Here is a 26,373-nt window from a genome sequence, read left to right as displayed (position 1 = left end):
AAGCCAAGCAAACACATTATTAAATGTTTTTGCTTGACGAAAGTTGAAAGTTATAACCCGCTTTCATCCATAACCAGTATACTTCTAAAGCATGCTTGCAGATACGATTAAATATTTTTTTGCGTATATAATATTTATATTATATACAAATGCGACAAACATTTTATATAAAGCCGTAGATTCATAGTTTATCACTATGTTTACGCGTGTATTAAATTCACTTTTAAAACCGATTTTAAAATTAGTTTTTAGAGCGTTTACGTACTAGAATTATATAGACTTTTAAGGTAGCTGTCAATCAGTCAGCTGTTAAGCGATACACAAATATGTTGATTTTAAACATATTAAAAATGGATAGAGTAAAACTACAAATTGTTTTACTTTTACTGCGAAAGAAAGATATCTTAACCCAAATAGTAGAAGAAAAACATAAAACAACAATAAAGATTTTAGATATTACTAAGATTTTAAATATTAGATATTACCTGTATAAAATTAAAAAAATTACTAGGAATGCGATCACAACTCTTTAATAAAATGACAATAAATATAGTGTACTTTCTATATTTCTTGCCGTCCAACCATGTTACTATTTCTGTTTTCTTTAATTTAATTAAATACTCTTCCTCTTCTTTCATCCAATTGCTTTTTTTTATTTCCCTTTTTTACGATTTTTTTAGTTTTTTTTTTTGTCAATAGTGTTATTTGTAATAAAATTTAAATACCTTATGACAGTTAACAATAAAAAACACTGTAAAAATGTGCTTTTAAACAAAATTCAGTTAAATGTGTTTACGCGACCTTAAAATAAACACGGTGTATAAGTTTATATTAATTTAATTACTCTAAAGTATTAAGATATATTTATTAAGTATATTACGATTTTTTATCATATTTATTTCGTATTAATTTGTTATATTTAACATCGTGAACAGGGTACATTCACTGAAACCTTTGAATGCACCCTTAAAACATTTTAATAAATTGGCAGCAGTTTTAGTCTGTTTCTTAAGTCTTTTCTCTGCACTTATCGGTAACATAATTTGATATTTCAATCAAATTTTCATTATTCTTGGCGATAAAACTTAGTGTGATAAGTTAATTTTATGCGAGAAAATCTGTTAAGTTTATTCCCATTTATCTAGAAAGAACCCTTCCACCTTCCACCCATCACTTGGTTTTAATTTTAGCTTAGGTATTAGTATAGATATTATATTTATTTCTTAAAAACTATATATACCTTCTACAGGAGAGAGTTCTGTTTGTAATTTTAGCTGTCAAACATTTTCATTTTGCATTGAAAACAACAAAAATTGATAGCTAAAATTACAATTGTTAAATACATATAACATGACAGTTAAAATTACAAACAAAACACTCGTATGAATGCTTTACACCTCAAAATAATACACATCAAAAACACTGTAATATTAATATATGAAAAACAAAAACAAAAATATTAGGTTTGAAAATCGTATATAAAAATGTATATTAAATGTCCACTGAATGTTAAATATACATATATACTACATATGTAAATATATCACACACCCTCTTCAAAAGAGGCACAATTCGAAATGCGTCAATTTTGAGTTAATGTATGGAACTTGATTGCTCTGAAAATTAACGAATTTCGAGTTGTGCCTCTTTGAAGAGGGTGTGCGATATGTAGTATAACTAATGGTATTTTCAATTGTTAAATCTGGGCTAACTTTTTTAACCGAGACTCAATATTTGTAAATTTTTCATTTTCGATTGCTAAATCTGTATAACATTAGAGATTAATATTTGTAGCACTCTAGATATTTTTTCAAAGCAGCAAGATTATCCTGAAACAACAGCTGTTTTCAATGATTTCACAGATAAAAAAGTGTGATTTGTTTCATATGTGACCGATTTATTTGTTTATGTATTATTAATGATTGCTAATAATGAATGGCAGTATTTACTATTAGTATAATTAGCAGAAAGAGGAATGCGTGCCCCGGGAGCAAGTACACAAAGTAACGCTAGGTGAAGTAATGAACTAATAGTGCGTACTACGAATCCTATCCTCAGGGTTTTAAATCTGGGTTGTGTCCAGAGTTTGGTATCTTTCGCGTAAACTTAGCCGCCAATAAAAAACGTGAAAATGCCTCGATATTCGAAACCGCTTAACGTCAAAAACCCTCTTGACGACCCTCGCAAACAAACAGGGGACAGCTATTTATGAATATGACACTACATATCCTCTATATCCCAACCATCTATAGGGAAGGTGCCTCTATCCAACTGGCGACAGCTCTCAAAAAATTTAAGGTTAACGTCAGCACCATCCAGGAAATATGGTGAACAGGACAACGCTGCTCTAAAAAGGTGAACTGTGATGTGGTCAATGTGCGCCGCTAAATACCTATATCTACAAAAGAGAAGAGAAGAGAGGTATTTTCTGACGTAAAAAGAAAAAAGCAAAAAGACGTGAGTACAAAGAGCTTAAGAAGCTGGGCGACAGGAATGTAGCTCCAAAATTGTATCAAAAAATCAAAGTCTGACAAATGCTTATAAACCCAGAGTTAATCCCTGCAAAGATGAAAATAGTAATCTGGTATTAGATGTTAGCATGCTTAACATTTGAAGGGATCACTTCTCGATCTGAAAGCGAAGATGATTCCGAGTTCGCAATCATTGACGATGAAATAATCGTAATAAATAAAACTGTTATCGTGCGGCTCAAAAACAACAAAACTGCAGATGCCGATGGTTTACCGGCTGAGCTGTTTAAAGATGATGGTGAAGAGGTATTTAAATGCATTCTACAGCTAATTTGCAACATATGGTCTTACAAATGCATGTTCAACGATTTGAATTTATGTACGATTTGCCCAATCCACGAAAAAGTAATCCTGAAAACTGCACCAATTATCGCGGGATCAATCTTCTAAATATAAATGTAAATAAATATAAATATAAGGTTCTGACAAATATACTATGTGAAAATTGAAGCCAATCGTCAACCAATTGATTGGACCTTATCAGTGTGGCTTTGGACCTGGCAAATCCACTCTAGACCAGATATTCACAGTGCGTCAAGTCCTGGAGAATACCCAAGAAAAACAAATCGACACACACCATCTATTTGTCGATTTCAAAGCTGCTTTTGACACTACGACTAGAAGCACTCTCTATACCGCTATGTCTGAATTTGGTATCCCAGCAAGACTTATACGGCTATGTAAAATGACGTCTGTACGTCAGACGTCTGTACGGACGACTCACGTCTGTAATGGCCAACTAAGTAAGTAAGTAAGTCCTGCCCACAATGTTCAAATTATTCTTGGGGCTTTTAACGCAAAGGTCGGAACAGATGCAAATTTTGCTCAAATTGTCGGAAAATTCAGTATCCATGAACCAACTTCCAACAACGGTCTCAGGCTAATTAATGTCACTGCAACGCGAAACATGGAAGTAACAAAAATGGTGCCCGTAAATTTTATCAAAAAGTCAATCATCTAATTCAAGGCTTTAAGCCTGGAGCATTATCCTGTACGGACCAAAATGGTGATCTGGTAATGGATACATAAAGAAGTGCGTGTTGCTATACAGTGACTAAAGAACAACATGGTAGCAGGAGTAGATGGCTTACCTGCGGAATTTTTAAAGGTCGGCGGTGACATGCTCTCAGTACTCTTTGTCCTGTCTTCAAAAATAGCGAGCCGACGATTTGCGCCAACTATCGCGGAATCAGCCTAATACCTGTCGCGTACCAGATCCTACGTACAAGAACTGTTCTGTGTGAAAGGGTGAAGTCACTTGCTAACTCATTGATTGGGCCTTAATAATGCGGCTTTCTGTAAACATCGATATTAAAATTTGTTCTCAGTTAATAAAAAAAGGGGTAAATATAGATAAAATCTATAGCCTCATTGGCAGGGTAGGGATGTAATGAGGTAGTTACAAGGACTGTCATCATTATGAAGTTAACTACAACTTTTTTTAATGTTTTTAGCACGATAGATGTGAAACAAATAGGTCTGAAGAATTTTGAATGAAGGGGATCCTTCTTACCTGTATTTGGTATGAAAACCACCTTTACCTTCCTCCAGACATTTGGTGTGTTGCCAAATGATTTGCTAGCCCTAGTTATCTTAGTCAGCAGCGTTACAGATACAGTCTTATTGAATTAGCGGTGGAAGTATACCATCTGTACCAGGTGATTTGAATGGTTTAATAATGTTTATCGCCCATTTGACCCTGGTTGTTGTGCTCTTCGATCACTATTGCACTCAGGTTGTTCCTTAGTGTTCCTAAGTCGTTTGTGCCTGCCAAGTCTAGTAGCGTCATGTCAAGGTCATCAATATCACGTTCATGCGGTTAAATGCTGATTTTCATGAATTGTTCGCTTCTTGCGACCTCCGATTCTATGCCTCTTGCCATCTCTTCAATCTCGGTTATCATCGACTTAGCAGTTTAGCTTTCCAGCCTTGTACTTTCTGTTCGGATGAAGATGGTTTTGGTTACGATGTAGTTAAAATTGGCAATATTATTCACTGGAAGGCAGTATTATTTTCTTGACAATAGTCACGTAGTGACATGAGCTTTTCCGACTCCTCATTGGGTCCTAGACGCAGAAGATAGCACAATAGTTTCTGCCGTACAAGATATAGGTTTAGGTAGCGCCTTAGTGTCAGACCAGCTGGACTTATCTCAGCTGCGAGTCTTTTTCTAGCTTTTGAGTTGTTCTTTGGACGATTTAAGGCTTTCGCCTTTGCTTCTTCGTCGTGTAGCAATCTTTGAGATAACGCAAGTACCATTTGGTACCAGCGCCACTTAGACCAGTTATTTTTCTGGCCTTATTGAATAAAACGGTTTGCCAGGATGTCTATCCAGTACTGGTTGAGGGTTGTAGAATGCCTTCCTAGGTGCCGGAGCATCTTTCGAGCCCACAACTTTATGACTTTCCTAGTGTTTAGTCCCTGTCGAAGTTACAATTGTTGCTGTAGACGCTGACAGTTATCTTCTAGTGAAGGTAATAACAATGACTAATGTAATAATTGGAACTCGGCAGTTCCCTTGGAGCCCTTTTTTTTACTGAAAAATATTAGAAATGCTCATTTTATTTCAGTATAAGGCTTTTCTCCACATTGCATTGGCTAAAGTTAACTAATAAAGTGTACGTTTTTAAAATTTCTTTTTTTTTCTGTTTCATAGTTTATGTGGCAGAGTTAGGAATCTTAAATGTACTCTTATCAGAAAGGTTGATGAGCTTGTTAGTGCAAAAAGTCGTATAATTTACCTCTTTTTTAAACGCATCCAATGTTAAGAACGCCTGAGTGAGATGAACCTCCTTTGGAGCAACGACCTTAAGCTAACATAAAACAACGGTAGTGCCCTTAAATTTCAATCTCAAGTAACCAACCAGATTTTATTTTTTTCAAATTTAGTTCCTGATCATGAGTCAGCTCGCACACTCAATTTGATTTTTCCTGCTGAGTACAGAGTAGAGAACCCTACTTGATAGGCGCCTTGATGTGGTGTAGAGCAAGATCGGTGACTACCAGTTTCCTGTTCACTGTCTATGCAATGGACAGGAAGTCCGGTGTTGGTCTGGCTGTAAGTGAATGAAAATATAAAAGTTGGCGACCAGAATTCCTGATGAATCAAGACCGTATATACGTGCTGCAAAATCACAAATTATGGCTGATCTAGAGAGGAATGACACCTCGAATCCAAGGATGAACGGCACTGCGTGAATCTTAAAACGATGACTTCCGGATACCTGGTGACCTCCGGTTTCAATTAAGTACAGGGTGGTATGATTCGGACGACCTGCCTCTCCCCTAAACTTGTGGAAATTCGCATGAACACTTTTAAGGAACTTATAATACGCAAACCAAACACAGAACGGAAAACAGGCAGGCTCTACAGGCAATGGGAAAAAGGTGCTGGAGAAATGAGGTGAGATTGAGCAAATCTAAATGCCCCCATACCAGGCTTTGACTTATCAGATGTTGTGCGTGGCTGCTGGGTCTGGTTTCTTTGTATCTGCATTGATAAATTAAAATGTGCTAATAAACGACTGGTTCATCAAGGACAGGGGCACATACAAAAATAGTGACGCTTTTTCTAATGATTAACTAAAAATCTGTGAAGCCATTAGAATAAACAGATTGCAAGCTCAGTAGCGGTCTAGTGACGGTAGCTGTCTATATTATTCTAGAAACATGAAGCATGAGTGTTGCAATTTTATGTATTGAGCCTTCATGCCATACTTTATCAAACGCTTGGGCTACATCTATAAATATAGAAGTACAGTATTGTTTATTTTCAAATAAATTTTTAACGAATGATACAATACGATGCACTTGTTCTGTTATACTATGGTATGTTTAGCTCTGAAGTCGAATTGATGTTCCGGAATTATTTCGTTAGCTGAGAATATTGGCATTATTTTGCTATTAGCAGCTTTTCAAATATTTTTGATAATACTGGAAGGGCGCTAATTGGTCTGTAAGATTCTACTTTGGTTTTGTCCTTCCCAGCTTTAGGTATCATTGTTATTTGTGACATTTTCCAAAGTTTGGGATAATAATCTGTCCGTAAGATAGCGTTAAATAAATGCCTGAAATGTAAAACGGCAGATTGTGATAACTGCTTTACCATTGCAACCAAGATTTTATCAGGTCCTGCTGCCTTTTTCGCATTGAGATCTCTTATAATTTTAGTGATATTTTCTAGTTTAAAGATAAGTAGACTGCTCGAGGGATGTAGGTTTGTTATTGGTAAAGAGGTGTTATTTGAAGCATCATTTAAAGTAAATACATTTTTCAAGTGTTTTACAAATATGTCCCTTTTCTCAGAGTCACTTCGTGCCCAGTCACCATTTTCTAGTCTAAGTGGAGATTCATGCTGGATAGGCTGTTTAAAGTACTTTGTTGCTTTCCAAAGTGAATAGTCATTTTGTTCATTAGGTGCCAAATTGTATAGAAAATTGTCTAGGGATTTTTGATATCTTTCCGTTAGTGCATATTTCAGTTCATTAGTACATTTAGCTAATAAAATTTTGTTTTGGGGATCTATGCCGTTGCCATAGTCTTCTAGCTTTACTCCTCCATTGTAATAATGCCTCTATTGTTTTTGTCACACTAATTTTTTGGGTTGTTTTTTCAATTCTTATCGAGGCTACTTCAGCTCCTGTTGAGATTACTTCAGAAAATTGGTTAACACAACCATCAATTTCATTATTCACTTTTAATGAAGTTGTTGTGCGTTTGGATAGTTCTATTCTGTTGACATTGTACTGTTATTATTGTTGGTGAGTGGACTGATGACAGTTCAACTGATGAAAATACGGTGATTGCTAATAGTTTAAGTTGTTTGCTTAGGCCAAAGTCAATAAGAAGGTTAGTAAGTTGGCTGTCCAGAATTTATTATTTTTGTTTGGTAATAGAGATTTTTAGTTGCCAAAGTTTTTTACCATCGGGGTTTCAGCATTTTATTGCTTTATGCGTCTCGAGCAGGGTTCCCTTACCCCAAAAACAATCTGCATGAACTTTTAGAAAATTATTGCGAGTTTACACCAACTAACATATATGACATAGTGGTATGAGAGACGTATGTTAGCAAGAACGGTATCCAGGATTTTATACTTGGAAGTTGTGAGATCCTAAATTCACTGATTAAAATGAGTAGAGTTTTAAAGACGTCCTTGAAGTTTTATTAATGGCTAGTGAAAATTTCAACCACTGACAAAACTAAAACTAAAACCTGTGATTATAGTATTGCTTACTAATAGTGAGTCACTCCTTTTGAAATATGAATATGTGTAGGCTAAAAAGGATTGATGAAAGAACACTGCTCTCAGGGTACATTCATCCAGCTTTTGGCATCTTGTTTGTAAAGTCGACGAATAATATTTTGCCCACTAGATAGTTACATATATTAATATATTGTTTAAGATATATTGATTTATCAAGTTAGGGATATGATAGATATTTGAGGTGGACCGTTTAGTAAAATAATATGAGAGAAAATGTAAAATACTTTTGCAATTATCTTAATTGATTTCTTTCTAAGGAAAAGTTATGTTAGTAATTTTTGAAAATTATTAGGCTTTCTCATATGTTTATTCAAAGTTAAGAATTATTTGTGATTTATTCATTATTATGATTATAGCTCTTCTTGCACATTCTCTAGTATAAAAAACCAACTAAACCTTAGAAGATAGCACGCAATAGTAGCAGCTATAGAGTTGGGAGCACCATAAGACCGACGATTTTTACGATTTCAACGATTTCAAATCTCCTTACGTCACAACAATAACAACAAGAACTATGGACTGAGCGTCTCTAATCTTTTGATGCATTTGTTAATAACATAACCTGATTGAAGGTAAATTATTTTTAAACACATTACTGTAACAATGATTTTCTAAATGAATAATTGTACATTACTAATTGATATTCCTTTTGAAACTAAAACCAATTTTTTATGTAATTTAACATTTATTCAAAATATTATTTATGTTTATAATCATACATTTTTAATAAATTGTCTAGTATAAAAAATATATTTAAACCCTCAATTTTTTTTTAAATACATATATACATATGAAACTTTTCATAATGTTTTATGATGTTTCTATTTTTCTATTTTTCTATAAGGCAGTCAAGTCAGTTAAGTTCAAATAAATTGTAAAATATGAAAAAAAAGAAACAATTCAAGTTTATATCAACTTTTTAAAGACAAAAAAATAAAAGTTAGTAATTATTATTAATAATAATTAAAATGTATATAGAAAAATTGCCAAATAAACTGTTCATCTCCAAATGCTTTATACATAAGTTTTATTTCTTAACTAGAAGCCTCTTAAGATATTTAGTTAATATAGAATTAAAGATTAATTTTAAACGCATTTGCGTTCATTTAAAATTACTCCGTATGATATCTCCGCGCCTCCGGCCATGTTATCTTAGGAATAGTTTCCTGCAGTTTTGGTCTTGTAGATCCATGCGTGCAGATGTACAGTTTTTTGGTAATATTAAAATTATGAGATTATTTATTGAAAACAATGCTGATCCGAAGAGTTTAAAGATAGTATAATTTATCTTCTAGCTCTTTTCCAGGATGTTTTTTTACAAATTGTCCAACCAAATAAGCCAATTTGTGTGCATACTGAAAATTGTAATTTATAAATTAAAGCATTAATATAATATAAAATATATTTAATTTATACAACTATGATTATCTTACATAATACTTCTGAAACGTTTGAATAGCAAGGAAATAAAAAGAAAAGAACACTTAGCATTTGAAAAGGAATGGGATTTAAAGTTCACACTGATATAATACAATCGAAAGTATAATGTAGATATTTTAGAAGTCACTGATTCAGTAGAGTGAATCCGTGACATAACATTATATATTAGATGTAGTAAAAAGAAATCCATTATTTTCCGAATAGATGACTTTAGTTATCTGTATCCCGTGTTGTGTAAGTCCGATCGGGTTACTCTAGATGGCGTTAGTAAGATGAGATTTCAGACTAAAAACTTTTGACATTTTGATAATTGGTTGATCGAGTTTTGTTTAAATCAAGAATATGCGTCAAATATGGACACTAGCAATGGAGATGGAGAAATAAGCCATGTTTTGCAGTTTTTTTTCGATAAAAGCGAAACGCAAGCCAGGTGCCTAAAAATGTGAATAATATTTTTGACACTGAAAGGCCGAAAATGTAGATAAAATCATGGAAATTCATAAAACCAAGCTCGATGTATGAGTGCCACATGCGTTAAGACAAAAAATACCTCATGGACCGAATTTCTATCTTCGAAGCGGTGCTGAATCGCAACAAAATCGAACGATTTCTAAAGCGGTTGGTGACTGGTGATTACCACTGAAAAGTGTATCACTTACGACAACCAAAAACGGTCGTGATCGAATAGAGGTAAGCCGTCTGAAACGGGGGTCAAGCCAGGATTGACGGCCAAGAAGGTTTTGCTGTGAGTTTGGTAGGATGGGCAGAGAATTATCTACTATGAGCTATTCCCCTATGGTAAAACTCTTAACTCTGAACTGTACTGCCAACAACTGTACAGTTTGGATCATCTACAGTTCGGATCAGTTTTGGGCAATAGAAGGGAAAATGTGTTCCATCAGGACAACGCCAAGCCACACAAATCGATAATGACTCACCAAAAGCTCTGGGAACTTGATTATGAAGTTCTTATGCATCCACCTTATAGTCCACTCCTGGCACCAAATGTTTAACATACGTTTATGTGTTCATGTTTATGGCAAACTATTTTTCTGGTGAAAAATTTGCTTCAAGAAAGGTTTGTGAAAACCGACTGTCTTAACTTTTTGCCAATAGGGACGAGAACTTCTCTAAGAGAAACATAATGAAATTACCCTCAAAATGGCAACAATTTATCGAACAAAATGAGGCACATTTGACCTAAATCTGGTCATTCTAACTATGGTAAAAAAACCATCAATTTTATGCAAAAATAATGGATTTCTTTTTACTATACCTATTGTTATATCGCAAAAGTTTGTCAAATAGCATTTAAAAATTTTACTACATTGCAATATTTATCTTATAGTGCTTCTTTATTGCAAAAAGAGAATTAGAATCAACAACAGAATTGTTGGAATCGCTGCAAGTATAATTAATATATTTATGCATTTAAAATAATCCTCAACATAATGCTTCCAAAAACTAATTTTGACAAATAAAAAAAGAGGACATCTTTGAAACAAATAAAGAAGTGAGAACAGTAATAAGCTTGTTTAATTAGATATTAAGATACATATTGAATTAGATTTAGAACTAAATATTAGAGATGTTACTATCTTTAAAAATATTAAGAGCTTTGGTGCTTAACGTTTCAGCTTATATATTTTTTTATATATTTCTCTATTGAAATCAAAGTTCATTTACTGAAGTTTTTATAATTACATTCAGTTAACTCAATTCAAAAACATATCTTCAATTATATATGTTTACTTACTTGAACACAAGCAGTTACACGAATAGCTCCAGGCCAATTATAATACATGAAAGTTAATTTATACGTGAGGCGCTGAATTATATCTGGTTTAAATTTACCGTCATCATTTAATACGACATAATGGGTGGGTGTTACAGTTCCTTCTCTTAAAGACTGAGAAACCAAGTAAAAGTCATAAAGGCACTTTCGTGTAATAATATTGTCGACTATTGTTCCAGGTGAGGGATTTCCTGCGGAACCCGCGGCGAAATTCTGAAAATTGCAGAAAGTTAAAATTTCTTATGTAGTTCTTTATATTCAAAAATTATTATAACGATTATTATAGACATTTTCTACTCACCGTAAAATAACGAGCATTGATACGTTTTTGTGAAATTATATACGTTAATAATATTGGTTGAGGATAGGAGTTTTGACATATATCTTTTAGTTGTTCAATTTCATATTGTGCAGTTGTACCAAATTCTCCGTCCGATATACCATCCCTTAAATTAAATATATATATATATATGTATAAGTTATTAAAGTTCGATAATTTCCCTTTTGGAAAATCTATTTTGCAATGTTACATTCAACATTTTTTGTGTTATTTCCCTTAATTTATTCTTAACTAAGTTAGAAAGCATCAAAGCAATTTGTACAGTTAAGTAGCGAGGGATCTAAATTAAATAAACTGTTTTATTGAAGGCAATAGGAACATACTATAATATATAACACATTTTGCTTTCTTCGGAAAGAATCAAATATTTCTCTGTAAACACCGCAAACAAAATACTTTTCCCACACAACTAATCATTTAAATTTATGTTCCACAATCACACACTTTTATTTACTTTTAACATTAAAATAAAGTTTTATGAAGTTTATACAGAAAATTTTAATAATATTATTTTATAATATTATTTTTATGGTGTTAGTATCTAACATTTATATCAGTTATGTACCGACTTTCTTTCTAGAAAAACTTAGTCATTTAAAGTCCTTTTGAAAGGAAAGGAAATTATGATGCATGAACTAAAAGCATTGAGACGCCCTGTAAAGATATCAATCTCGTTGTGGGTTTGCTGACGAGTCGCAGCAATTTAGGGAACCATACAAGAAAATTGAATCAGTTGTGTAGGGAACGATGAAAACGTCACACACCTACTTTGTTACTGCCCATCGCATGCGGAACGCCGTTTTTTAGAAACTTCTTGTTTTGAGTATCTTGGCTAAATCCAGGAGCTTTCTCTGATGCTAGAGATTCAAGAGATTCAAGGATTTTAAACCACTGAGTTTGTTACACTGCAACACAATGATCGAACAGACCTAAGTGGATCTTTAGAATCGTGAGTATAATCTAATCTAACCTAATATTATATATTAATACCTTAAATATTAATAATACCTTAATATTTTACATTTACGTAAAACATTTAGTATTTAACAATAGTATTTAACATTTACATTAAAAACTATTTATAAATAAAAAGTATTATAATTAGTAAACAGGTATATATTTTTATATATTCACATTTGAAATTTGTTGCTTTTTCTTTGTTCTTTTGCTTTACTTAAACTTATTTTTAGTTCATCCATTGTTCTACAGAAACATCATAAGCTATCTTTTTTATTGATATTTAACTATATAATAAATAAGTCGCTCTTGGCGCGACTCTTCAGGTAACCGTCGGACTAAAAAGCTGGTTCATCCCTACAGTTATGGATAAGCCCGAAGAAATAGATTGTCGACTCTACTTAGAAGCAGACGAGATTTCTAGTCACATTCTCTGCGACTGTTCAGCCTTGATCTGGGTCAGGTGGAGGTCATTGCGTCGAAAACTACTCTCCCCTTCTGACTTTAGGAAGTCTTCAATGACTGACATTGAGAAACAGATAGTACCCTGATTATACTGAAATATTTTGGCTGTCAACAAGTTAAAAAGGTTCATAAAATCTGATGAGCCCTCGCAGGATTTATGCAGAGTAAATACGAAAGCAACACATACAAACCAGTGCTTTTTGTAAATGTAGTTAAAAATATTGACAACAAAATATAGAACAAACATAACTCGTTGATTGGTTAGGTACTACTTATATGTCTTCAACTTAATAATGGACGATATAATTAACTTGAAATACCTTCTTACCTACACATAATAATGTTAAAAACTCTTACCTATATATTATAATATTATTTGGTAAACATTTGTTTAATTTCTCATAATTAGCGATAGCTTGAACTAAAATTGCACAATATCCACTAATGACTTCTTCTTTAGGCTTCTGAATAAAAACTTGACTGAACCACTTTGAATATGTGTTATTCAAAGAACTTACAAACGCTACAAAAGATTATTAAAGATTATTTAATGTATAAATCACGAATAACAGTAATTTTTTTTACCTGAAACAGAATTTTGTCTTTTTGATGGATCATGGTAAACGTCTACTCCACATATCATGACATTTTTAAACGGTATATTTACATGCCACAGATCTCCACCTACTTTGCAATTTATTTGTAACGCGATTTTTTGAACTATTGATTTGACTTTTGCTCGATTTCCTAACGTTCTTGCAATAATAACCTGGGAAAGTAATAATTAAACTTGTAATAAATAAATAAATGATAAAAATATTTAATAAATATATAGAAGATTTATTTTATATAGTATTTATATATATTTTAATTTATATTTTGTATACATAATTAGCTGTACTCTGCGTGCGTTTCTACGTCTCACAGAAGACAAACGATGGTCATTTGAAAGTTCATATACTGCTACTTAAGTTTGGCGGTATATAATACAAAAATATGCCTTAAATTAACACATAAGCTGATTAAATTTATAACCTAAGTGAAGGTGTTTTATGCAAAAAGTTAAAAATATTTGTATAGCTGCTGACGTTATTGGTGATAATTTGTGGGAAAACTTTTTAAATTAATAATCACATAAAATTCTAATAGAAAAAAATCAGGGTAAATCGGTACTTTTCCATTATCAATGTTGAATAGTTGTAATGAAAACGTAGATGCTAGTTTTCGAATATTTTTCCATCACAGAATAAAAGCTCTGCCAAATGGTTGTATATTCAAAGGTAGATCTTTGACAGTTCGATTTAGCGCTTTATGTGATTTCTTATAAGCCTTAGTACATATCTTCTAGATAATACTTTTGCTTGTTTGCGCACTTTGGCAATATCGAAACGTTTTAAAATATTACATATTGGAGCTTCGGCAAAATGTATATTCCATCACAATGGTGATTCCTGATGACAGAGTTAAAGATATTTTATTTTGTGGACGAATGTAATATAGTAGCAAAGTAAGGAGGAACGATTTTTCGTGTTTCGTCAGGTATATGAGGGACAAACAGACCACCTTTCCTATCTGAACTGAGAATATATGATGTATATATATAATTTTATCGTAATCTAAATCTTCTTCAGCAAGTAGAAGATGTTTCTTTCCTGCGACAAAAGCTTTCAAGTCCTTAATATTCAATTAATGATCACTCAATAAACAGCTATCAATTTTGGAAAATGAATTGCTTTTTAACAAACAAGTCTAACTTTTTTTAATGAAACTTAATGCTGATGATAGGAATTTTATTTTGTATGTCAATAACAAATGTTTATTAATTTCAATTACATAAATCGACCATAATAAATAAATTGCTTGATTGCTTCTTATTTGGAACTGTGATAGTTTTGAATTTGATTTATATTTGAATCGAATTATAGTCTTAAATCTAAAATAACTTGGAACACACATTTCCAAATCTATGTATAATATTAATAATAATATTATTTTAAAATAAATTTCTTAAATATTTCTTGAATATACTTATCAAAACTATGCTAAACTTAACAAACCTGAGAGGGAACTGGAAATTCAGTGCAGCAAAGTTTTTTCATAGTCGCATATCTATCTTCTCGGTTGGTTGGAAATATACTAACAACGATTTGCGTTTGTCTCGTAATTGCCTTCCGTAAAGCTATCGCTAAATTATCAATACGATCATTATCCAGCATTACTGTTTTAGGTCTTTGTACTTTTATTCCCATTGCGTTAGTACAATATTCATATTGTTCAATAAATGTCCTTGCTGCATTTTCGTCCCTTTTACAATAAATTAATATCCAATCCAATACATTTATTGGATTCAGCAAATAATTATTTGTCGCGTATTTTCCAAAATCGGTAGATACACCACAGCCGAAATTTTTTGATCCAAAATACACTCGTTCTTCTCCTAATACTCTACCCATTAATGGTTGTGGTTTTTCAGCGAGAGATAAACCCCAGCTTGATAATATTAATTTGGCTTCTGAAGTGTTATTAACATTATCAACAAATTTTTCTAAAGACAGCAATCGTTGATTTGGCGATGCTTTTGTGAATGTGGCGATTTCACGCATTAATTTAAAATCTGAACGTAAGTTATCTTGAAGACCAGTTAGATGACACAATTCTGGAACTAAACTAAATACACATTCTTCAACTGTATTATCGGGACGAGTAACCGTTTTTATGGTTACTAAAAGTGGTTGTTTTTTATCCTTTATATCAATTCTGTAAGTTTTAAAATAATAATCAACATATGAAATTTTTTGTCCTTTCATATCAAATTCATCAAGAGGGTTAGTATCAAATTTGATTTCATCAATTCTGTACGTCTTATTGTTATAACGTGTTATTACTACAGAACCAAGTAAAGCCTTTTTTGCATTAATTTGAAATTCTGATGGTTTTGATTGATATATTTCAGTAAGCAATTCAAGAACAGTTTTTTGATTAAGCAAGCGATGAGATAGATTACAACAAAGCATTAATCCTCCTTCACATTCAGTTACTGCAGTCGCATATCCAGGCCAAATTTCTAACTTTGCAGTTGGCATTATTTTGGGATTTGTGGGATCAAACTGCTTTTTACCAACACGAATGTAATTTAATGTTTTCATAATTCTATCAAATAAAATATTATACAGATGTAAGCAATCTTTTACAGATTTTTTTTGATTAAAAGTAATTTGTATCTTAACTTCAGAACCATCTCTATCGTTTCTAGAAATAAGATGTGTTTGTGTATTTGGTAATAACTTTGGCAATAGTAACTGTGATCCATTGATCATCTTTGTTCTGCCCAAAATTTCTTCGTGGTCATAAAGATATTTACTTTTTAGGCTATTAATTTCAATATTTGGAGTGAATTTTATATTATATTCATACACTCCACTATCTGGCAACACATTAAGTTTGATATAGTTGGCAACCATAGATACTTTAACACCTGTTATATAAAAAAAATATATAATTTTATAATTAATATAGGCGAAATACACTTATAAAAAACTAAAAAAAAATAATTTTCTTTTTCAATATTTTTAATATAATTAGTGATGGTATGTTCTATACACTATTATCCACATATAACCGCCCATGACGATATGTCAGCGATTTATTTAGCGGCTTTAAGCTTTCAGGTCTCTTTATTACTATGAAATATTATTTCGGACATACTACCTTATGTACTCCTTGTGTACGCCCATACCATTTACTATAAACTCGTTTTTTATTCTCAACTATATATTTAAATGACTACACTAAATCCAATACACAAACATATTTAAAAAAATTCTGTCTATTTTTTTTTAAATAAACATAGTCGTCTATAAATGATAGACTCAAAATATTTTGCGTTGTAAAGATCGATTATTTTAATTGATCAAACAATATTTTTTAAACAAAATATACATTGAAAATCATCAATTTTTATTTTTGATTTAAATTTATCATGAAATATTTTATTATAAAACTAAAATTTTCCCGGTGAATTTCTCATTAATTTTTACTTAGCAATTCAAATTTTCAAAATGGTATTATTCTTGCAAGTATTTTTAAAAAATTAACGCGCTTATTTCAAACTATATTTCCCTCCCAGTTAAAAATAGTATTTGTATATATTACTAAGAATGTACAACTATAAAGTCAATACAATTTGTCATCGCATTACCTTCAGAACCTGAATAATCTCCTTGGTTTTGAACTTCCGTTTGTGTTGGAATGGGTTTCTGATTATAAATTTGTGCTCTTTGTTGAGGTTTGTTGCTTTCTTCCGTTTTTGTACTAATACTTGAAACCTCTCCTAACATATGCGCAAATAGTTTTGACCGTCTTCCGACACCTTCAACTTGTCGGAGTGGTACTTCACCTCCTGATGAAGAAGTACTCTCAGAACTTGTTGAAATAGAAACGGCATTTAACTTTGATGATATTGAAGACATATTCGGCGCAGTGCGGTATCCACTGGTAAGGGAACCATCGTTGTCTGAGAGTAATTCAAATAATTTTCCACGACTTTTCCCAGCCATTTTAATATTTTATGTTTCTGAAAATACAATATTGTAAAATATTTGAATAATTTCAAAAAATCCACAACAATAAATTTTAAAAACGTTGTAACGAAAAAAAAAAAATAATCGGAGACCATAGAAACGATATTGATATTGATATACCTATTATCGACATGATATGTCAAACATATTTAACAATGTCCGTATGTTTGTCTTGATGTTGTTAATTTACCCACTTACTAATTTATAAAAAAGTTTGCATTTGGACCCGACCCCATTGAAGTGGCTAGGTTATTCCGCAATTAAAATTCCACATATTCTTACTATTACTCAACCCAAACCACGTATATTCAGAAATAAAATGTTTGCTCAAGCCACATAAAATATTTGATTGAAATAAGCTTCTTATTAAAAATTAAATGCATTGTATTTAAAGTTAAAAAAAATTATAAATATAGTTGAAAACTCTAAATTACTAAACATATAATGTTATAACCATACCATAGGAAGATATTGAAGTTTCGGCAAAAACAAATTTGCCATTAAATCCTTTTATTTTGTTTTATTATTATTAAATCTATTTTATTTCGTCGCATTATATATACCTATAACAATTAATTATTTAAGTCTCTACATACAGCAAATATTATAAGCTCAATATCAACACAGGAAAGACAAAATTTATCATTCTAAGCAAAAATAGACGTCTAGACAGAAATGCAACATTAAGTATTGTCAATATTGAAGTAGGAAACGTTGGTAAATTTAAATACTATGGAGGAATGGAAATGACAAGAGATGAAGAAGGTACAAACACGTATCTGCTTGTATAGTCTTTTTTCGGTGTGGTCGAACTGGCCCGGACGTAGAACCGAGCGTTCTTGAATATATTCATGTACTAAACAGTTACTTATCACACATAAAAACGTCAGTTCCCACTATGTGCCCCTACTCCAGCTTTACCCTCACGAACTGCACTTAGTGGTCGAACTGGCCCGGACGTAGAACCGAGCGTTCTTGAATATATTCATGTACTAAACAGTTACTTATCACACATAAAAACGTCAGTTCCCACTATGTGCCCCTACTCCAGCTTTACCCTCACATAATGTTGCCGATCTTTCTTCTGCACCAACGCACATAAAAACCTGAGACTAATCAACCTTTGGTATCGTCCCAATAGAAGTGACTAAATTTCTCTGGTTAACTTCAATTTAAATCACACCCATCTCCCCAATCCATTTCCATTTCTTAATAATCCTCATCGCTCTTACATAATCACTACCAACTACATTCTAACCCGTGTGTTTGTAATGTAATTCAAACTTTACACGTTACTTTACAGATATCTGCGGGTAACAACAACATCACGAACTAACTGGAAACATTTAATATGTGATGATACAGGAAAAGGCTTAGAATAAGAATAGAAGAAAATAAACAACTATGATGTGACATAAAACGACGAAAAATTGAATACATTGAACGCATCATAGGAGACAAAAAAATGTACTGCAACTAATCTTGCAATTAAAAAAAAAAAAAATATATATACATATATATATATATATATATATATATATATATTTGACAAAAGACAAATTAATTGAAACTATTATTAACAACCAAAAGATTTGTTATATTAATTAATTAATGTCTTGCTTATTGAATAATTAAATAACTTATTAATTCGCCATTAACTGATAACTAATTATTTAAAAATTTAATAAGTTAATAATAACTGCGCTAAAATTTTAAAATATTTTGTAATATTTTTTTTTTTTTTTTAAATTGATATTTAAGAGTCTAAGTCTAGAGCATTTTTTTAATGCGAAATATGATTAAAAAACACATCTGAAGCAAAAAAAAAATCTTGCTAGCAATATATAAACTCTGCATCATCCATTATTTATATGCATCATCCATTATATGATTTGAAAGTGATAGACTAAGTAGCGTTGTGGTCATGTAGACACAATAAATTGTAATTGTACAGGTCGCCTAATGAGGTAATAACTGAGGATAAAGTGGGTAAAATTCATAATCTAGTGATAGGCTTTCGCGGGTTTTTTTTATTATTGTATTTTGAAACTCCATATAAAAATTAAAAAATAAAATTTAACGTATACATATACATATATTTTGTATTTAAATTTACAGCAATATTAGCATGTATAGATTTCACAATAAAAAAAGGTGCACTGCAATCAGTGATCTTTTTTAGAGAATGCATACAAAACGGTCTAAACTTCCAATTTCGTTTACAGATATAACCTCTCGCAAATGAAAATCAGAATACGCAACTTCTGATAATAAAAACATGCAACAATATTAGGCAACTGCAAAAATTGCACTAATAAAAAGCAACGGAACAATGAGTGCTCTTTGCGATCTCGTAAGGTCTCGTAAGATCTCGTATAATTGTTTTTCTGGCTGTTTTAACAAAAGAAACAAATTCTTCTCTACAATATTTTTTGCTAGAAATATGTATCCGATAGATCAAGTATTACAAATCAAGCATTTTTTAATATAATATAATAAAGCTTCAATTATAAATAACATGAAAGAACATGTCCCGTTATAAATAAATTACATTCACTCACATAACTGTAGTTTCCTGAATCATTTGCACCCAGACACCACAAATTTGTATAACTAAATACAATTCTTTAAACTTAGACAATAATATATTGTATTATAAATATTTACACCACTATATTTAAACTAATTTCACACAACTCAAATTACAAATGAATGTCCAATGTCCTCCTCTATAAGAATCAACTAAAGTAATGTAAACAAGCGTAATTTCGCGGTTAGTGAAACAAATAAATAAGTGGAACGATACATTTTATTAAAAATAAAAAATGCTTACTTATGCTGTGCTTACACTTTCAATTATGCTGACGATTACCATAAAATGGACTAATAGCATTGACAGACGAGCGCACTAAATTATCATTAAGCAGCCTTAAATGATCATTTTAAAAATATGGATAAGATGGATAAGAAAGAAAAATTAAAGAAACTTGCTTTAATTATATATAAAAAAAATATAAAAAAAAATATAAAATATATAAAAATATAACGAATATAACATTTACCAATGTTTCCAAATATGTTTTGTTCACATTTTGACAACCAAATAGCTTGAAATTTGTTCCATTTTTTATTTCGTTTCACTTGCATATGCAGCATTAACATTTCTAAAAACCTAAATGACGAATAAATTGGGTTAAATTCGGTCATTTAAAGACCATAAATGATCATTTAAAACTGCTAAATGAGCAAATAAATTATAATTTAGCCCCTTAATGATGATTTAGCTCCCGTCTGTCAATGCTATAAGCAGTCATTACACGTATATTTGTAAATAAATAAATTCAAGCATTTTTAACTGCAATTAATATTAAAATAATTTCTTATAGAATATATATTATTTATAAAATAATTTTTCATAAATTTTTAAATTTTGCATGTATAATATTTTTTAACTTGCGTGCTAAGCTGTGATATTTACACTATTTTCCACTGTTTACTTAGTAGCTTAACTAATTAAGGCCCTGTGCAAGTTGGAGTAAATTTATGGTAAATTAAGGAAAATAGTAAATTATGTCAGTATAGCAACGAAATTGCCGTGTCAATATTACACAAAATTGCCGTGCTTCCCTCAACGACCTAGCTATGTGCGCTAACGTTCAACTTATCTGGATTCCTGGTCATAGGAATATAGCGGGTAGCTGTAGGGCGGATGAGCTGGCCAGGACTGGGGCTCTTCTCCCTGATATTCATTTATTAGAAGTTGGCGTTGCACTTGCAACAGCTAAACTGACAATTAAACAAAAATATCTAAGCATTGCTAAGCAACAATGAGCAAGTGAGCCCAGTTGTCACATTTCTAGGTCGATTTGGTCTAACTTGGATAAAAAGCGTACGGGTCAGCTGCTCCAACTAAAGAGAGATCTGCTCAGTACTACGGTATCGGTGCTGACTGGTCATTGCTTAATAGGGAGGCATGCTATGAGACTGGGTCTTCCTTATAATGATCTTTATCGCGGTTGTGGCTCTGAGGACGAGTAGGAAACTGTGTTCCATCTCATATGTCAGTGCTCATCTTTAGCCAGAAGAAGATCAAAAGTCTTGGGGGCCCCTTTTCTGACTGAGCTGTCATCATACAATGTGAAGGACCTAGCAAGATTCATAGAACTGTCAGGTTGGTTCTCCTTCACCTAATGGGGGAGTCGTTGCCTCTCTGTTGGGCTTTGGTCGTATATTGATCACCTTATCTATATACGAACAACGCTTTTTCCTTGTGGTACCACAACGGGCCATTATTTGTGCTTAAGTGGGCTTTCTTGATAAACAAGGCCGCCACTCCAACCAACCTACCTACCTACCTATGGCAACAAATGTTGGTATTTACCAGACTTTCGAGTAGGGTAAATTAGTTAAAAATCAGGTCAATTAGATGTTACTGTTATGAAAATTTTAAGAAATGTTTAATAAATAAATAAATTTGAAAACTTTTAACCAAAAATAATAAATAAATTAATTAATATTTACATAAGTGCAGTGCAAAAAATCTGTAGTAATTTCAATTTACTTCACCTCAATTTACTCGAACTCACACACGGCTCAAGTAAATTTCTTAAACCATACAAAGAGTTTCCATGCTTTTTCACTTATTATCATTATTCACAGAAGGGATTCTGCACTGCGACCTAAAAGTCTATTGTGCCCCTTACTCGGGTTAACGTGTTTCTCCAAGTCCAATTTCTTTAATAAAAGACAGTATAGAGCCTATCTCTCCTAGTCTTGAATCCTTACGATCCATGAAATACCCTCTTAGGTGTTTTTTTTCCTCTTGTGCATCAGTACCGGACACTCTCGAAGCACATTGTATGCAGTTTCTCTCTCTTGTCTACAGTATCTGCAATCTGAGTTGGATTGAATTCCTAACTTCGTTAGATGATTATTTAATCTGTAGTTATTTAATCGATCAATAATACCGTGATGATTTTTAGGTTATTTTTTATTGTGCTACGTAATCTGTGAAGCATTTTAGGTTGTAAGTCCCTAACAGTATTTTAAATTGTGAGAGTCTTAGCAACCTTTGCAAATAGAGTTCTCCTTTTTTATCTGCGTCATTTATAAGAATGGGATGAGTTCCTTTGCCTACACCACAGAATGGTTCTGGACCTATCATTCTCGAGGCTGCGCCTTTTCTTAAAAGTTGGTCTGCTATTTCATTGCCTTGGATACCAGCATGTCCGAAATCCATATTAGGTACACCTGATTGTTCCAGCTGAACATTCTTGTCAATGCACTCCCATACCAGTTACGATGCTACCTGGTAAGATATGAGTGCCATTATAGCTGCCTGGCTGTCAGTCAGTATTGTAATTTTACAGTTCCTGTAGTTACGTTCAAGGTTAAAATTTCGCATCTATCTATCGCGTATATTTCCACTTAAAAGATGTTTGCATTATTTTCCAGTGTTTCCCAGAATCTTTTTCCTAGTCCATAAAAACCAGCTTCAGCTCCCTTATTGGTGCAGGAGTCGTCTGTATACCATGTTATCATGTTTCCTTTTATTATTTTGGTTTAAAACAATTTCCCAATTCTTTTTGTTGCCAAGTTCAGTTTAGAAGTTTTTTTGTAAAGTTATACTTTACAATCATCCTGTCCGTTGGCATTTCAGTTTCTGGAATTTGTGCAGTCAGAGCATCAAATTTTTTGCTGTTGGTTTCAAGACCAGTCATCCTGTTTGTAATTAATTTTAGAGCAGTCCTCTTCGCCTGTGATTGCACATGGATGTTCCAGGAGTACTTTAATACTTTACTTTAATATATACTTTAATATACTGTACTTTAATATATGATGTGGAACATGTTCTTATTGCTGCTGTTATGCTTACACATGCAAGTCGCTGTACCTTGTTGAGTAAGTTGATAAAGCTTTGGTGTTTTGTGCAGTTCTGCTTGACTATTGGTCCGCAAATGACCATAGATCTGATTATTGCTGTGTATATCCATCACAGTGACTTTGGTGTACACCCCCATTTCTTACCAGTGACGGATCTACATGCCATAAAGGCTTTGGTTGCTTTTTTGTCACTTCTTGGATGTGAAATTTCCATAGTAATTTTTGTTTCAAGATTATACCCAAAAATGTTATCTCCTTTTATGGTTTTATTTCTAATCCATCTAAGCGGAAGGGTTTACGATTTTTTATTTTGTATTTTCTTGTGAATGGCACACTGGTTGTTATTGCTGGATTTATTTTCAGCCCAACCGAATTGCACAATTCTTTTGCCAGTTTTAGAACTAACTGGACTCTTTCGCACAGAGTATATTCGAATTTTGTTCTGCAGATTATTACCACATCGGCGTAACCCTTCATTTGCAATGCGTTCCTATTCAGTTTTACCAATAGTTCATTCACTACCATACTTCGCATTAGTGGTGATAATATTCCACCTTGTGGTCACCCCCGCGAAGTGTTTGCAAAAACATTGCTAATACTGTTCGGAATTTATACTCTCCTGGTGCGGAGCATTTTGCGCATCCAGCTTGAAAGTGTGTCGTTGATTCCTCTTCTGCAAAGAGTTCAGTTTATGATTTTATGTGTTATTAAAGGCTCCTTCAATATCTAAGAAAGTGTAGATGCAGGGCCATTTCTTTCGACCGACCTGCCCTATAGGCGTGTTGGCAGCTATAGTAAGGATGTAAGGTAGATTGATCTGAAGAAGTTCGGGTGATTAGGATTCCTCTTACCAGCCTTCGGAATAATGACCACTTTTACCATCTTCCACATAGAGAAGGGGTATATGGCAAAATGCAATACTGGCTCTAGCTATTCTAATTGTCGGACCTAGTAGCTGTTCAATGCCGGAAAGACACATGCAATACCTGGATATTTCAGTGGCTTGAGCGAATTAATCGCCACCTGATTCCAGGTACTATGATTATATTCTTTGGCAATCTTCCTTCTTTATGGTCCCTAGAGGGTTCAGTGTGTCCTGATTCTGTCCCTAGAGTTGAAGAGGATCCTGGGAAATGTACGTCCAAAAGTAGTCGTACCTTTTGTTCTTTACCTTCGGTGAAACTTCCATCTTCTTGCTTAAGATTGGTGAAAGTAAGGCTACTGCTTTTTGCAAGCACCTTGTAGAGTCTTGATACCTCCTTTGTGCTTTCTATGCTTTCGCAGAATTTTCAGAAGCTTCTGCATTTCCCTATTATGCAGAGTAAGATGTTGCCTATATTCTGACCAATCTCCTGTTTGTTTTGAGTAGTTTAATAGTCCTCTGAAAATGTTTCTAAGATTTTTTAGGTCATTGTTCAACCAAGGCACATCCTTGTTGAAATTAAACGAGATTAATGCACAGTTATCCTCATATGCATTTAGTATGGCACAATTGAGGCTTTCTAGGTTATTTTCTAATTAAATTTCATTCTCAATAATTTTATCTAGCCTTAATTACCCAAGATTTCCTTTCAGATTTTTCGTATAGGTTTCCCAATTTGTTTTTCTTGGTACTATCCAGTTTTTGACTCTTTGCGTGAGTTAGTTACAAATGTTGGTGTCTTGCCTACGTTACATATTTCTAAATTATGGATAATTATAAATTCTAAAAGGTATTCACCTCTTGTATTTGTGTTTATGCTTGCTCATACTTTGTTGTACGCGTTGGAGTCGCAACCAAGTATAAGTGGCATATTCGTCCTCTCGCAGTAGTCCACCAGTTTATCGACCTCTGCAGATGATACCTGAGTGTCGTCTCCTGGTAGATAGCCTGTAGTTACGACCACGTTCCGTAGAAATCCGTTGATGTTGGCCAGAATTTGTATGGCAATGAGGTCCCTGAGGCGAAATTCTGAAAGACAATTAAAGTTAATATTAGTATTCAATAAAATGCACGTTCTTGGTTTATCACATCTTACATTCCAAATTGTCTGCATATTCCTTGCAGGCAAACCACAAATTCGACCCCTGTGGTTCAGAGTTCTTGGACCAGCACTATGCTCAAGTTCGATTTGAGCATAGCCCTTGCAATAACTGCCGATGCAGCTTTTGCATGGTGTAATTTTATTTGGCCGATTTTAGTGCTGGTCATAACAAAAGATGGGAAGACTCAACGATATGTAGACATCTGTATGCAATCTGGCCACTTTCCGATAAAAGGAAATGGAAAACTCTAATTGAGATGTCCCGCAAGGACATTGGTCTTCTGGTAGGGTTGACTACAGGACACTGTAAACTAGGGAACCATGCTAGAAGACTAGGTCTTCCTTTTAACCAAATCTGTCGTAGCTGTGGGGAGGACGATGAGAGCGTATCTCATCTTTTGTGTTTTTGTCCAGCTCATGCACGTCGGCGATTTAGTACTCTAGGTGCCCCCTTGCTTGAGGACTTGAACCAGTTACAGGATCGGGCTTTAAACAGCATTTTATGTTTTGCAAAAGGTTCTAGGTGGTTTTAAACCCTGAGGTTTTTATTATTTATATACGGCATCACAATGGGCCAATAGAGATCACAATAGGGATCACCGGTATAACCTAACCTAACCTAACCTAATGCTGGTCATCAAGTAGTTATTCTTCCTTCGTTTCTTCTGCCAGACCATCATCAATGGGCAACAGAGAGATTCTGTCAGAGTCGTCAACGATGCCAAGTTTAGTAGGGTTTCAATGTCGTCACTCTCATGAGGTAGCACACTGATTTCCTCAATCTTCTCGCTCTTTGTTGCCTCCTTCTCCACTTATTTCGCAACAGTTGCACATATCGTTCTTTCAGCTGGTGTGGTTTTCCCAGCTGAGTTACTTCCCTCCTTGTTCTCCCGGCCCTTTTGCAGGTGGACCGGAACGGAGCTGAACCTGTAGAATATCATACAGCTGTTGGTTTTTATGGTTTCCGATCAATGCCGATCTCTAGAAGTTTGTCATTTTTCACATCCTTGCTGCTAAAAATTTTTCACAGTGTATGTAGACCCTCCTTCTGCCTTATGAGTAGTTTTAGCAGCTTTTCCATGTCGACACCTTTA

The 26,373-nt window shown here is 33.1% G+C and overlaps 1 protein-coding gene across 1 annotated transcript; it reads right to left on the bottom strand.

Moving 5' to 3' along the window:
* Positions 1 to 8,777: 8,777 nt before the first annotated feature.
* On the bottom strand, positions 8,778 to 20,133 carry LOC119687767 (protein argonaute-3). Its single transcript, XM_038102232.1, has 8 exons — positions 19,934 to 20,133; positions 16,991 to 17,365; positions 14,850 to 16,267; positions 13,378 to 13,561; positions 13,150 to 13,315; positions 11,332 to 11,476; positions 10,992 to 11,243; positions 8,778 to 9,150 (listed from the first exon to the last, which is right to left on the bottom strand). Exons 2-8 carry the CDS (start codon positions 17,346 to 17,348, stop codon positions 9,064 to 9,066), a joined length of 2,610 nt encoding a protein of 869 aa, XP_037958160.1. The 5' UTR covers positions 17,349 to 17,365; positions 19,934 to 20,133; the 3' UTR covers positions 8,778 to 9,063.
* Positions 20,134 to 26,373: the final 6,240 nt, after the last annotated feature.

This window comes from Teleopsis dalmanni, chromosome X (assembly GCF_002237135.1).
Source record: "Teleopsis dalmanni isolate 2A chromosome X, ASM223713v2, whole genome shotgun sequence".
In the NCBI taxonomy this organism is placed as follows: domain Eukaryota; kingdom Metazoa; phylum Arthropoda; class Insecta; order Diptera; family Diopsidae; genus Teleopsis; species Teleopsis dalmanni.
This window is presented reverse-complemented; position numbering and strand designations above follow the sequence as displayed.